General features: G+C 39.3%; 1 protein-coding gene across 3 annotated transcripts in view; it reads left to right on the plus strand.

Annotated features, from left to right (window-relative positions):
• The window catches only part of MOCOS (molybdenum cofactor sulfurase), a 351,791-nt gene that overhangs the window by 136,775 nt on the left and 200,925 nt on the right, over window positions 1–14,091 (plus strand). For 2 of the 3 annotated variants that reach the window (XM_030012223.1, XM_030012222.2), the window contains one exon: window positions 12,608–12,697. The exons of the other annotated variant lie outside the window; for it this stretch is intronic. In XM_030012223.1, coding sequence (XP_029868083.1) covers window positions 12,608–12,697 — 90 coding nt within the window. The remainder of the gene's footprint in view (window positions 1–12,607; window positions 12,698–14,091) is intronic. 3 annotated transcript variants of the gene reach the window in all.

The following is a 14,091-nucleotide window of genomic DNA, read 5'->3' on the forward strand; positions in this document are numbered from 1 at the left end:
TGTTTATACAAAATAGTGAGGAGTGCTCACTGTCCATCTGGAAAAAACTTCCTCAAAGCAGTTATCTCACATGAAACCTGCGTGATGTTCTGTGCAGCTAATTGCCTGGGTTCGTTCTAGGTTGACTTTCGGGGAGCCATTACCTGCATTATGCTGGTGACTACATGACATAATAGGGATCATTCCCATTCTGGTATTTATGGCACAAATTTGGAGAGCAGTTTTTAGAAGTAAATGGATCAGGAATGAAACATGTAGAACCAATTGTTGTATGCATTGGGTTAGGTGCACTCTTTCAGTTATTGTGACAGAATATTTTGACCAAGATTTTTTTCCCCCTTAAGTGTTTGAATTTTGGATACTCTAATTTGAAGGGTGGTGGGGCAGATTGAGACATCTGACTGAACCAGATTTGCAATAGATGAGATCTTAGAATTCTTTGAAAATCAGGTCCTTCCTGAGGTAACTGTAACCAAGGACACAAATGAGGGCACCCTAACATACTAATTTTAAAATTTAAGTTTGTATTGAAACAATTTGATTTTGTGCTTCCTTTGCTTAGAGTTACAATCTTTTCCCTTACATTTTCCAACCCCCTGACTCATACCTTGGCCTTTCTATGCTCCACTGGGAACCTTTACTAACTGTTTTAGAAGGTGGTTTTGATATGTTTAGGTGTTTCATTTTTACATCTCCTGTGGGTGATCCTTTTGGTGAAAAATGTTCGTGCGGTTTTGCTAAAAATAAACAGGAGTTACAAATGAATTTCATCTTAATGACAAGTAAGTAGCTTTAAAAGTGATAAGAACGGAAGGTACTATTGTTGCCTTAAACATATTTGCTTTGGGGGAATATGGTAATATTATGCCCGCAGCACAAATTAGAAAAAAAGTAGAAATTTTCAGGATACAGTAAGAGCTCATTACAGAAACTCAGTAGTATTCTGTCATGTTATTTCTAGTTACAGTTTTAGACTAACAGGTCTGAGGAAGTATTTGAAAATTAACAGCGCAGAAATTAGCTCTGAAATATTAGCAAATTACTATTACTTTTCCATTTATGATAATACTGTTCGTTATTAATTTGATCATTCATTGTCATAAATAATGTTCACCTCACTTAAAATTCCTCTCCATCCTTGCTTCGTGTTACAGTATCAGTTCCTGAATTTCTTAGCTTGCATAACTCTCTACTTGCCACCTGACATCCTTTGCCCATGTAAGGAGTAAGCGTGTTCAGCAATCTCTGTTTTGTACAGCATCAGTAGAAGTGGTCTGTAAAGAAGGACCAGGCTTTAGCGTGGGTAGGGAATTCCAGGAATTCAGTGTGGTTATGATAGTTATGGAGACTCCAGATATGAAATTGGTACTCATACTCAAGATCCAATCCTGTAGTCAGTTCTGGAGGCAGAGTATGCTATGCGTGGTTTTATCTAGATAGTATTTTCAAGTATCTTGTGTCATAAACCGAGTAAAATATGTTGTATGAATGTTGTGTCTGATCTTGTCATTTATTCAAATATGGCAAGACTACACATTTTGTGGGGGAAGACCTTGATTTTTAATTGCATAACGTTTTCTCAGCTGCCTTGAGGCAAAACATGATAGCTGGTGTCCTGGCAGAGTTGTGATTTGAAGCTCAGAGTTCAGAGATTAGGGAAACTGGAGTATTTGTTTTTCCATGCATAATCTTTTATTCATTCTCAAAGCTAGTCTAGTGTTAATGAGGCCATTTGTATTTAGTGCTTTGAATAATTTATGGTGAAATTATAATTCTCTTTCATTTCTAATGTCGTTAGTATTGAAAGAAGCCCTTTAATTGAGAAGAATTATACCATGATTTAGTGAAGCACAGAAAAATATTCTTTAGGTGTATGGTTATAAAATTGGGATAAAGTTGTAATTGCTTTATTGCTGGGTCCATTAAAAAAAAAAAAAGGAGCAACTGCGAAACTCATTTTTGTAGGCAAACGTATCCAGTGGAAGGTTGTTACCAAACATGAAATTCTGTATATTTGTATCAGTACTGGCAGTCTATTATTGGGTTCATGGTGCACAGATATTTGTATTCTCTTAGTACTAGCATAAATCGGATTAACTTCACAGGTGCCACAAATCCTACTTTTATTTAAACATAGAGCATCTTGATAAACAAAGTAAAGTTGCAAAGGGGAAGAGTAGTTGATTGAATGGACTTGCAGTTTGCTGAACAGCATTAGAACTCAGTCCCCTGTAGTGGAATTCTCTAGTGAATGCAAATTTATTCAAGTTAGAAGTGTGCCTAACTCTCTTCAGAGATATCCAGCAGTAACTATGGTTAACGTAGATATTTTAGATACCTTTTTTTTGGTCTGTCTTATTTGGGAGGGAGGGAAGGGGCACTTAAAGTGAAGTATCTTTTCTTTCCTTATGAAAAGAAGCTCTGACAAAAAAACCCCTCAACTTTGGTATGTTACCAAAAGTTGGTATTGTTTTTGTTGAGTGTTGATGCTGTTTTGTAGACTTTAATTTAGATTAAGTGAGACTGAAAGCAGGTGTGATGACTTCTAAGTTATCACTTTGCCAAAAATATCAAAATATAAAGTTAGAGAAGCGGTAGAGAAGAGAAGGTGGAAAAGAGCTGTAAGAGAAGAGAGTCTCCAGATTCACATCTGCTTTTCCTTATGTTCTGCCACAAGAAGCAACATGAAAACACTGATTATCCTCTTAAAGGGATACTGATGTACATATATTCATATACCCATCTCAGTACTGCATACACAGGTGTATCTGTGCATATTTGTAAATAAGGGGGTGTATTATGTGCTTGGAGGAAACAATCACCCGGATGCCTTGAATACACTTCTGGAGCAGTTCTTCATTTGATGTAAGTGACTCTAGTAAGCTGATTTATGTCATTTTGAGATTCTGTTGCTGTTGCCTCTGTTATAGCACTCCTACTCCTTTTGTCAATGGATTATTAAAAATGTTTCACTTTTTGAATTGATACCTGGACTTCTAGAGAGTGCATGCATACCCCAGAGACTGAAAATGTCCTGTAGATGCCATATGAGGAAATAGCAATATGAGAAGCCCAGCATATCTTATTCTAGAAAGGAGAATTTCACTTGTTTCAAAGGTCATTGAAGCTTCTGTGCAGATCATAACCCAGCTCTTTAACTTGGCCTGGAACCAAAAAGGTAATCAGTGCAGTATGTTTAGGAAGTGCTGATTATAGCGTATTTGTTAATGGTTTAACTCATACAGAGTTCAGCAGAGCCTCATAATTACTTCAAAGGCTCTGAATCAGACCCTGATGCATGTTTTCATGTTTGAACGGAGCTTGCTTCTCTTCCACAGAGTTGAGGTCTCTGTGACCTGAAGGCAAAGTTCTGCTCTGGTTATTCATTGTAGTACAGCTGGAGACTCAATCAGACTTCGCTTGGGTTCCTTTTGACTCACTGGACTTTGGAAAAGACTTTTTTGTCCCATTGCAGCCCTTCAGAGGTCAGAGAACCTGACCTCTGAAATGATAATGTCTGTACCCAATGCAAGGTAATGTCTCTGGAAGAGCCACAAACTCCTCCTCCTAAACAGCTGTATGGCAGTATCCAGCAGTGGATTTTTGCTGTCCAAAGAGAGATTCAAAGTAATGTCCAAACCTCCAAAAGCTGTGTCACAGGTTAACAGTCCTTTAGAAAGAGGGTCATCAACTATGTGCTTGTGTCAACAGCTCAAGTGATTTTTAGGGTTTTTTTAGTAAGCTGTAACATGCCAGACATCAGTGAAGTTAAAAGAAATAGAATATCTGGAAGCCGCATGCTGTTATTCCTATTAAAAGCAGGCCTGTGTTAGGTAGGATTTCTCTCACATACTGCTGCGTTCAGGCCTAGTCATTAGGAAGCTGCTGTTTTGTTACTTTTGTTAGAACTAGTTAACAAATCTCTGCAGTTGACCTACTGCTTCAGAATTAAAAACTGTGGTTTACTATAACATTATTTTTTGATAAATGTACTTTTTCATTCCTAGCACATTCCTGGAACTGGTTGTTGAATACTTTGAATCTATGCTTGAGAAGAACCCTAATAAATGGAAAATAAGCTGTAGAAACTAATTTAGGCCAAATATAGGAAGGTATTAACAGAACGTTTTTGCCAATGTATAATTACATTCCTATTAAATTATTGACAGAAACCTGTTTGTGTCTGTTAGATATTTATGAGTGGGAAAAATCTTTTTTTCCAATTAGGTGAAGTTTTTTGTACTGAAGTATTACATTGTTTGTGGAGCTATTAGGAAATTACAGTCAGTCCTGAAAAATTTTACAAAATATTTCTCATTTCACAAAAATCCCCAAATAAGAAATAAATTTATTTAATGAGTTGTATTATTGTCGTCTGTATATCTAATGCAGTCTGTGAACTTCAGTAAAGGTAAAGCAATTGAGCATAATCTTATCATTTAGATTGGTCTGTTTATAGTTGAGTAAGTTTCACTTGAGGTAGCAGCTTGGATCAAATTATTATGAAGTAAAAGTTAAACTGGCTTGCTCTGTGGGGAATTGCTGCCAAAAGATATTATGATGGAAAAATGTTTAGATTAACCCAATACATATGCACTAGAAAAGCTTATATGTAGTTTTTCACGCATACTTCTTATCTCCCTAATAATATCTCACTATTTCTGTGTCTTATTAAAACGAAATGCCCACCATACATTATATAAGTCTTAAGTAGTTACTCAGAAGCGATACTGAAACTCCTACACTTAACATTTTTTCGTACTATAGAAAGCACACTGAAAAATTTTTGCTGTCTCCTGTTTGTGGTTTCAGTTTACATCGGTGACTGCTTACTGATGAAAAGGTGACACAGGAGATCTTGGTCAAGTATTATATGTGGACTTTTCAAGCATTAAACGTTAAACGTCTTCCCGGTTTAATAATGCTGTTTTTCCTGACTACTAGAACAATTAGGAGTGTAAACCAGATAAGGAGTAGCAGTTAGGAGTGTAAGCCAAGAGATATGGATGTATTGGTCTGAGGAGGTATTTTTCCAGTAAAGTTAGGGAGAATTACTCTAGCTTTACAAAATTCGGAGATCTTCTGGAATGTGCATCCTGCTCCCCCACCCCATGCTCTCCATCCCCCTGTTGCTCCCACAGAAAGGGCTATCAGCTGGAAGAGGTACCACTGGGCCTGGAATGGGTTGTCAGATTTATCATGCATTAGAAGTAAAGGAAGATGGCATTTTTAGCCAGATCAGGTGGAGAGGTGCTACTGGCTTGTCAAGGGAGAAATACCTGTTGAAGCCAAGTGGGTGAAGATGGGTATTAAAGCAAAACGATGACGACATGGGAGATAGGAGAATACACTGACCATGAAAAAACATAGTCTAGAGGATAAGATGTAGTTTCTTACTAGGAGGATGCAATTCTGAAGCACTGTTCTGGTTTGAGCAAGGTAGACTAACGACCTACCTGTTTTTCAGATGGAAGTAGCTTGGGTGATGAGTGTAGTTACCTGTTGTAACAAAGGACTGCCCACTGTGGGCCAGGACAATCTTAGTCCTCTCGTCTTACGAGAGTGGGGTCCTGGCCAACAGTCCTCACACTCTTCATTTCACAGTCTTTGAATTTACATACAGTTCCTCTTGCTAATGTGGTTATTTGGTTTTACGTGTTTGTCTCTGAAAGATAGTCCAAATTTATGCTGAAAGGAAACTTATGTTTCTCTTATTCTTATGTCCCTGAAATTGATCTTCACTGTCTGTTCCTGGCAATGGGCTGTTTGCTGGATGGTATAAATAAATCAAGGGCTGTAATTGTCTGTGGGGAACCTTGTGTGAAGAACTTCCCCTGGAGAATAACTTTACTACTGGTTTGCAGTAGCAGCCCCTTCTTTTTGGCAGAAAAAGCCAGCGGAGGTACTGTTGCGTTTGCCAAACAAGGCATTACATGTTGTCTTGTCATCAGGAAGAAGTGACGTCTGGGAAGTATTTCTGTAGGGCCTCAACGGTTGGGATAACTGATTTTTGCTGCCTGTCGCTCAGTGTTCACTGCTTGTTCCCGTTCTCATGCGGGCATTTAATTATTGCTGTGGTTGCATGTTCAACCCAAGGCTCTAGCTGCCAGAAGCTCATAGTGATGTGAGTATTTCTGTGTAATGAAATGAGTTTTAAGGGAAAAGGGAGAATATAAGGGTTACTTTTTGGTTTTCTGTTATTTTGAACTTGGTTTGTCTTCTCCTAGTGTTTTTGGAAACCCATAAAATAATTTAAAAGGCTTTCTATATATCACTGCACGTTTCATTTGGTGTATTTTTTCAGGGAATATTTAGAGCCACTAATTTGTCCTAGATTTTATATGAATCCAATTAATTCAGGTCACAGAGCAAGAAATAGAACTGACTAGAAAAGTCAGTTTCAAACATTATCTTGGCATGTTGTTGTAAGCCTGTGGCTGTTTTATGGGAAGAAGGGGAAGAAAAGAGGAGCAGGAGAATGCTACTAGAATGTTTAGCTAATGACCACTGTTATAAAAAATTATTACTAAGATTCCTTAAACATTGCTTTTTACCATCACCTTTTTATCTCCAGTAGAAATTCTGAATGTCTCTTTCCTACATAAAAGTGAATGTTTCTGTGAAAATTTCAGCAAAACTAACAAAAGCATTTTCCAGCAATAGAAGAACGGGGAACATGTTCTCTTTCAACTCTTCTTTCATTTGATCAATTGCATCAGAGAGAAAGGAAAAAAAAAAAAGAGACTGAAGGATGGTAGTATATTCACTAGGGAGGTGTGAAAGCTAGTTTGGGTTTGGGTGAGTTACAGTTGTTTGAAGACTTGCATAAACATGAATCACTTGTGATTTATATTTCATCCAAAGGCGACGAGACGGTAGGCTGCAGTGTGTTATTCACATGTAGCTGAGGTACCTCTGATTCATACCCACAGGTAAGGCTTCAGCTGGTCTTACACAAACCATTAAAGGTGTCTGTGGAAATAACATCACTGACTGCAGTCGATATTTAATCATGCCCCAGTGAGCAAAAAGTGAGCACTGAATAAAGCTGTGTCTTACGGGTAGGCCAAATGAATGAAGGTGGGTGCTGATTGATCCCTTTACTGTGGTCTCATTTAGCACAGAAGCTGGCAAACGATGAAATTTCATGGCATGTAATTTTTTTTTCTGTAGTTGTGAAAGATACATTTCATAGGGTTGGATGTGACTTCTCAGAAAATGTGAAAGCCTTGCTTTCTTTTGCGCTTACATAGACCTCAGTACCGGCAAGCTGTAAGCTATAAGCTGCAGGTAGGGGCTCATGTACATAGAATAGGGCCAGTGCTTACTGGAATAACTCTAGCCACCTAAATAGCTTTTGTGGAGTCAGTTTGGCCCCTGCTGAGGAGTACAGCAAGCGAAGAGGGTGTATGGTATTGACTGTAAACCGTTTTAATGTTCTGTCTGCTTTGCTGTAGGTAATAATGAAATGAGAGCAAATAATGCAAGCCAATAGCACGTGGAGAAAAAATAATGGGGACTTATTACAGATAAATGTAATTGCACATTTCATGCTTTGCTTTTTGTAATCACTCCATCAAGTCAAACACTAAAATACATTAATTAAACACCAGTTTCCCACAGAACTCAGTAACTTGTTAGTGGCCCTTAAAATATCGATACCATTATCCAAGTTGCTCACAGTCCAGTGCGGATCAGCATTTGGCAGTCAGGTTGAGCTGTGATTACCCGAATTGATGAACTCAGCGGACTGACAGTGGGAAGCAGAATGTGCCCCATGGCTGCAGGCTGACTGCTGCTTTACTTCACCGGGCCTGTAGCAATTAAATCAAATCATGCTGAGGAACAGTGTCTCCTTTAACTGCATGGTAACTATTCAGGCCTTGTCCATCAAGCACTATGGTTTTGTGGTCTTTTGAAGAGCTCCTTGGCCCAAAGCAAGGGAAACAAAACATTACCGTCTAGCAGAGCAGGAGCGTTTAGGTGAGTGGCACATTGTTATTCAGAAAACATACTCTGGTTTTGATAGCTTTTGTCTAAATCGATGCCAAACAGGAACTGAAGGTACAGGTAACAATATTCACTAAATGTTTAATCCGGAAAATATCCAGCAAAAGCAAATCTCAAGCCATATTAGTAGGATTTTTTTCTTTTTTTGCTTTTAATGTACTTCATTAATGGTTTTGCACAACCAGGATCTTTATCTGTCTATACAGTGTGTGGGCATATCATGCCCTGTATCACTGTGAGATTTCAGGCACTTTTACAAAGGTTACATGTATTACATAGTTAAAGGTACTTTTGACATTTAATTTAGGAGCATCCCTGGGGGGAGCTAAGTTCTTATGCAGTCAATGGAAAGAGGGAGCTGCCTCTAAAGGGCATCTGACTTAGATGACTAAAATAACCTGAGGTACCTGTACCTGTTAAAACCTCACTGTGTCCAAATGATATCACACTTGTCTACAACCTCTGTAGAGCCCTCTCCTCCCTATTTTGACACTTGGTTGTTATCTTGCTTTTGTTTTGGTGTATGAAAATCGCTCATATTTATCTTTTGACAGATAATGCTTTATTTTGCCTTCAGCTTGTTTTCATATAATCTATTTCATACTGGTTTTATTAATATTGCTGTACTTAAGATATATACTGTCTCCCCGGGGCATTGGCTGTATCTACTTTACAAGTAATATTGTGTATATAATCCCACTGAATTGCAATTATATCCGCCAATCAAAATTCATGACTCCGTACCGTTGCTGCCTTGTAACTACACATTTCATTCTTCATTATGAAACTTTCGGCAATGTAGCTGGCAGCCTGTAATCAGCTGGAGTGCAGGAATTTTGGAGTGCTGGGGCTGTGAGAAATAGCTGTGAAGCCACAGTGCAGGTCGGTTTGTTTTGGTGACTGTGGTAGAATCACAGGATGGCAAAAGGTTAAGGAGGTGGACATGGAGCAGCTACACGGAATGTAGGTAAAGTCGTCGTTTCTGGAAGTGATATTCAGTCAAAGTTCAGAAATATGAAGCACCAAGAACAATTTCAGGGATTAAAAGAGCAGATTACATAATACCAAAGTAGTAATAATTTAGCCAGGTAGGAGCTGGGTGACCAGGCATGGGTTTACGGGTGGGGTGTGAAGGAGGAAAAAGCTTACTCTCCATGTGCCACCAGGCCATTGTAGGGAGTGCCTCCATGGTCTCCCTGTGCTCCTGCCCCTCTAGAACATCCTCTGGGTGGTAAGCATATACAGAGCTTAATAATTACTAAAAGATTTAATGAAGACGTAACCACCTTGTTCTACTCTCAGTTCGTCAGATGATGTCTTTAAATTTCTTCAGTCAGGTGGAGTTACCTTTGAAAGCATGCTTTTGTCAGAAGCAGGTATTTTGGCTCCAAAATATTAATCCAGATAGTTTCTTTTTGCCTTGGGTGTTTTGCAGGCAGTCAGACTATATACGGTTAAGTGTTCTCACCTGGTCTTAAGCTCTAATTTTAAAATGCTCCAAATTAAATTATCTTTATCTTTTTTCATTTAAGAGATAGAAATGTTCAGTTAAACTGAATGGTCCCCTGGCATTCCTGAGGCTGTATGTGCATGTGCTCTCGTGAAGTTTTACAAAGAGCCGAGGCAGGCATGCAGAGATGGTGGATGCTTTATTAAGAGGTGAATTGTAGCACAGAAGGAGAACAGAGAGCTGGGCTGGGGTTTTCTTCAGCAGGACAGACTGGCCTGCGTTGGTTCCGAAAGAGTTCCCCATGTAAAATTAATCTGCAAGAATATTAGCATATGAATATTACAGCTTATGAACCGATACTCTTGCTGAATAACTTTCCGTAACTAATGCCGACACATTGAATGGTTTTCGATACTCCTATAAAAAACCCCCTACTTCTGAAATGTGATTTTATCAAATAGTTGGTATATTATTAGATCAATGAAGTCAGTTACACATTCCAAATGTAATAGTATGTAAATTAAACTAAAAGTTAATTTTACATTTTCCCTGAGCAATGAAACCATGTCCTGATGGATATTGCATTTTAATTTTCTTTTGGTTGATCATATTATATTTTCTTTCTCCTGTTACTTCCTGTACACAGTATAATTTCATAGTGCTGACAGCCTATATACTAAATACCACAGTGAAACAGGGGAAACTGTATTATTCTGTATATACTGACAAATCTCTTTGGTTAATGTGTATTCAATAAAGTTAAAATAGCAAATGTTATTAAACCAGGGAAAAAGCACAATGAAAGTTATTAATGTTCTTTTCTTTGCCAGTGTTATGCATGTGCCACATTTTTTTTTCTTTCCTTTAGAAATATAGTTTTATTGAAGTAAGACAGGAAGGAAAAAACTACACCATAAAAGTGCAGTAGCAAGATATTTGTTTCAGTGCAGTCTCAAATGACGAGAGAGCCTATTTCTTTTTTTGGGCAGTGGAGAGAGAGCGTTAAATGCTGTTCTCTGTTTTCAATTAAACAGCAGCATTAAAGTTTAAGAATTAATAATTTTTCCTTCCTCAGCCAAATGTCCTCCCACATTTTCAAAGTAATACAACCAGAGGAGGATTTAAAAAATGACAGGCTGTTTTTTTTACGTCCGTTTCACAGAACTGCAGTATTGTCCTTCATAATGAGCTACGCAGCAAATCAAATTTGAAAAACCACTTAGGGGGCCTTTACTTAGAGATCTTTTAGTCCGCATCGCCTCACAGGAGCGTTGGTCGGGACAGCAAGCGCCCATCCCCTCGTCGGTTTGAGGAGCCCCAGCCGGTTGCCTGGTTTTTCCTCGTGCTGTACGGTTGCGTTATCACTTCGATGCCGTCAATCTCCGTAGGGCTGGAAGGATCCAAACCCGGCGTTCGTCTGCCTCCAGAGGCTGTGCTTGCGGTGCCGATAAGAGCCGACGAGCCCACCTCTGCGTGGGCTTGCGTTGAGAAAGAGCGTTGGCCGGGATGATCGCCTCCAGGACAGCGGTCCTTCCTCCATGTCCCTGGCTCGGGGACGCCTCTTCCCTTTCTCAACTCTAGGCCTGCCTTTCCCAGCTCTAGCCGGTGACCGTGGGTCGTTCGTAGCCCTGACCGCCGCCGTTGAGCCGGGCCCCGGTGGTCGTGGCCGTTGCTCCCCGCTTCATCTCCGCCTCAGGAGATGCCTCAGCGTGCCTCTCTCCCTCCAAACCCCCTGCGTTTTGGGGGTGAGCCGAGCAGCCGGAACCTCTCCCGTCGGGAACTGGCTCGGCTGGACCCCCCGGTTGCGTTTTGACCCCCGCGTGCTTCCACGTGCCGCTTCGTACCGCTTGGGAGAAACTTCCTAGGATTTCAGAAAAAAAGGCGAAAACCTAAAAAGTCTGTGCGTCTAGTGAATCGACCCAGGTTTTGTCCACGCTCCACCCCTCAAAGCACCTCAAAACACTTGATTGACTTCAGGCCATCATTAAAAATTCTGCTTTTGCTAGACACTGTAAGTTGGCAAATCTTAAGGCGGGGGAGGGCTTTTCTCGTTTGAAAATAAGAGAAGGGATGGGTGTCTGGATTGGTTTTATCATTAGCACTACCTCACACCGTTACCCACTGAATCACTGCTACAGCAACATAATATATAATAATATGTATTTCCAAGTGTCGAGGCTTCTTGTTTAAAGCTTAACTCAGTTTTAAATCCCTGTGGAAAGGGAAGGCCTTTAAAAGACTTAATAAATTCTAATCTTAATCATATTCATCATTATTAAAATTTGAAATAGGTTGGAATACTTAAGGTAAGTGAAATGAAAAAACTAATAAAGGGCGTGAAACACACTGGAGAAATGGAAGAATAATTGCTAAAGATTAAGAAATCGAAAATGGCCAAACATGAAAAAGCCTTCGTTTCCAATAAGCATTTATTTAAAAGTTTTGCAATAGCTTAATAATATAAAAGGAGATTTTAAAAATGAATTGAATGTTAAGTGCAGCAGAGTGGCAAGAAATAATTTAAATACATTAAAACTTAAACTAGTCCTGTCTTTGGGCTTCAAACGTGATTTAGGCCTTGTCAGTTCTTGAGACAGTTGCTTCATTTGTCAGTAAGGAGGCAACACTAGTATTGTTGTTGTTGTTAATAATAGTAATTGTCATTGTGGTAATGGCAGTTTTCATAGTAAGTAGTGCCTAGGAGCAACAAGGTACTGTGACTGAAGACACCAGCTTGCTCAGTCTTGTACAGGCAGAACAAAAAGATTTTTCTCTTCCAAAGAATGTGTAATCTAAACATGGAAGGAAGGACCTCTTAAAATATTTTGGTTTTAATTAAAAATGATAAAGATGCAATCAAAATATTGGGCTTCTATTGTATCCTTTTTTTTTCTGCTAAGTGAATGAAAGATGCCTTGCTGTGAATACAGCCTGACTGTTGGAACATATTTGAGAAGCGTTTTTCGAGAGCTGTAGAGACCTCTAAGTCAGGCAGAGAAATATCATACCCCAGGAAGTTTAGGGAAATTGACTTTTTATGTGGTGTACTGCACTAGGGGTGTTTGAATGGTGCACTTCACAACGTAGTCTGTGGGAGAAAATGGAATTAAATATTTAAAAAATTGAATCGAGTAATTTTTATTTTAGGGATTACTTACCTTGACCATGCCGGTTCAGCACTTTTCCCAGAGAGTCTACTTAAAGCTTTTACTGATGACCTCAGAAACAACGTTTATGGTAAGTGCAAAACAGCGTTCCCATTATTCTCAAGTTGCTATCTAAATAGATCAAAACTGTGCCTCTTGAGTTCTTGGAAGAGTACTTCTGCAGGTTTTTTAACACTGCTATAGAGTAGTTGGAAGACCAGTGATTTTACAAAGGAGCCATCGTCCCTTTGTGTCCCCCCTAGCTTTGTTCTTTGGTGGCCAAGGACCTGTCTGTGCTGGTGAAGAAGAAAAAAGGAGCATGACTCTGTTGCCCAGGGGTTAGGGCACCATGCTGGGGATAAACAAATACAAAGTAGCTCTGAGCGCTGTTTGTTCAGTGGGTTTTTTTTCCATGCAAAATGCAAAAACAATTTCTTATGCAAGGACCAGAATCCAGAACCACCACCCTTCTCAGTGAGAGTCAACACAGGGATCTTATACTGCGGCTCAGTATAAGCATTTTATTTAAAAGAAAGCTTAGCTCAAAGTTCCCAAGTGAATTTAGGCAGGGAATAGGTGCTATACCTCTCCCAGACTGTTAGACTTTGGTGCATACTCAGAAAAAAGGATCTGTATTGCCAAAGCAGTCTTGCACATAAGAATGTGAGTAAAAATATCTACAGAATTATGCAGTATCTGGGTGGAGATTTAGCTATTACAGCTGTGGACGTGGGCACTTCAGCACCCCTTATAAGTATTTTGTCCCCAGATCCTCTACGTAAACCTTTCATATCTTTCTGGCATTATTATCTAGCCAAGAACCACACACTGAATGTGCTTTTATACAAAGGCAGCATCACCCACTGTTTAGAAAATTTTGTTACTGTGTGAGACAGTTTGCATTAGAGCAATTCATGCTCAACCAGAAAAAAAATATACTGTACAGTATTATCTATATTTGCTGTGAGTAGTCCCACTGAAGTAATCAAAATTTCTTATTGTGTGTTACTATCTGTGGGCTATGTGTCCTTTTTGCTAGTTTTGTGTTTTTCTTGTGCTCCCTGATACATAGAGCAAAGTGATTCCTCACTTGGGAACTGGGTAGCACTGCTTTAAAAGAAAACTGTGTTCACTCAAGCACCAGCACATTTGTGCTTATCACCTGGGCGAGCCACTTGAGAGTTCTGGGTAGTTTTCATTGTCAATGTGCCGTTGTACGTGTCAATTCCCCCTCTTTTGTTTCCCGAATGCTATCGAGGCCAGGATCCAGAGAGTGGATTTAAGATCCGCTACGAAATAGATGTTGTTCTTGATCGGGATAGGGTTTTTTGCTGTTATAACAAGATACACTGATTTGATTACATTCAAGTACATGTCAGGGATATTAAAATTAATGTTCTGTCACTACAGCCATTGTAAAGTGAAATGTATGCACTCTGATCTTAGTTATTTCAAACAACATTGGGCTCAACCCTTATAATAAGT

The sequence above is a fragment of the Aquila chrysaetos genome, chromosome 4, assembly GCF_900496995.4.
Source record: "Aquila chrysaetos chrysaetos chromosome 4, bAquChr1.4, whole genome shotgun sequence".
Taxonomy (NCBI): Eukaryota; Metazoa; Chordata; class Aves; order Accipitriformes; family Accipitridae; genus Aquila; species Aquila chrysaetos.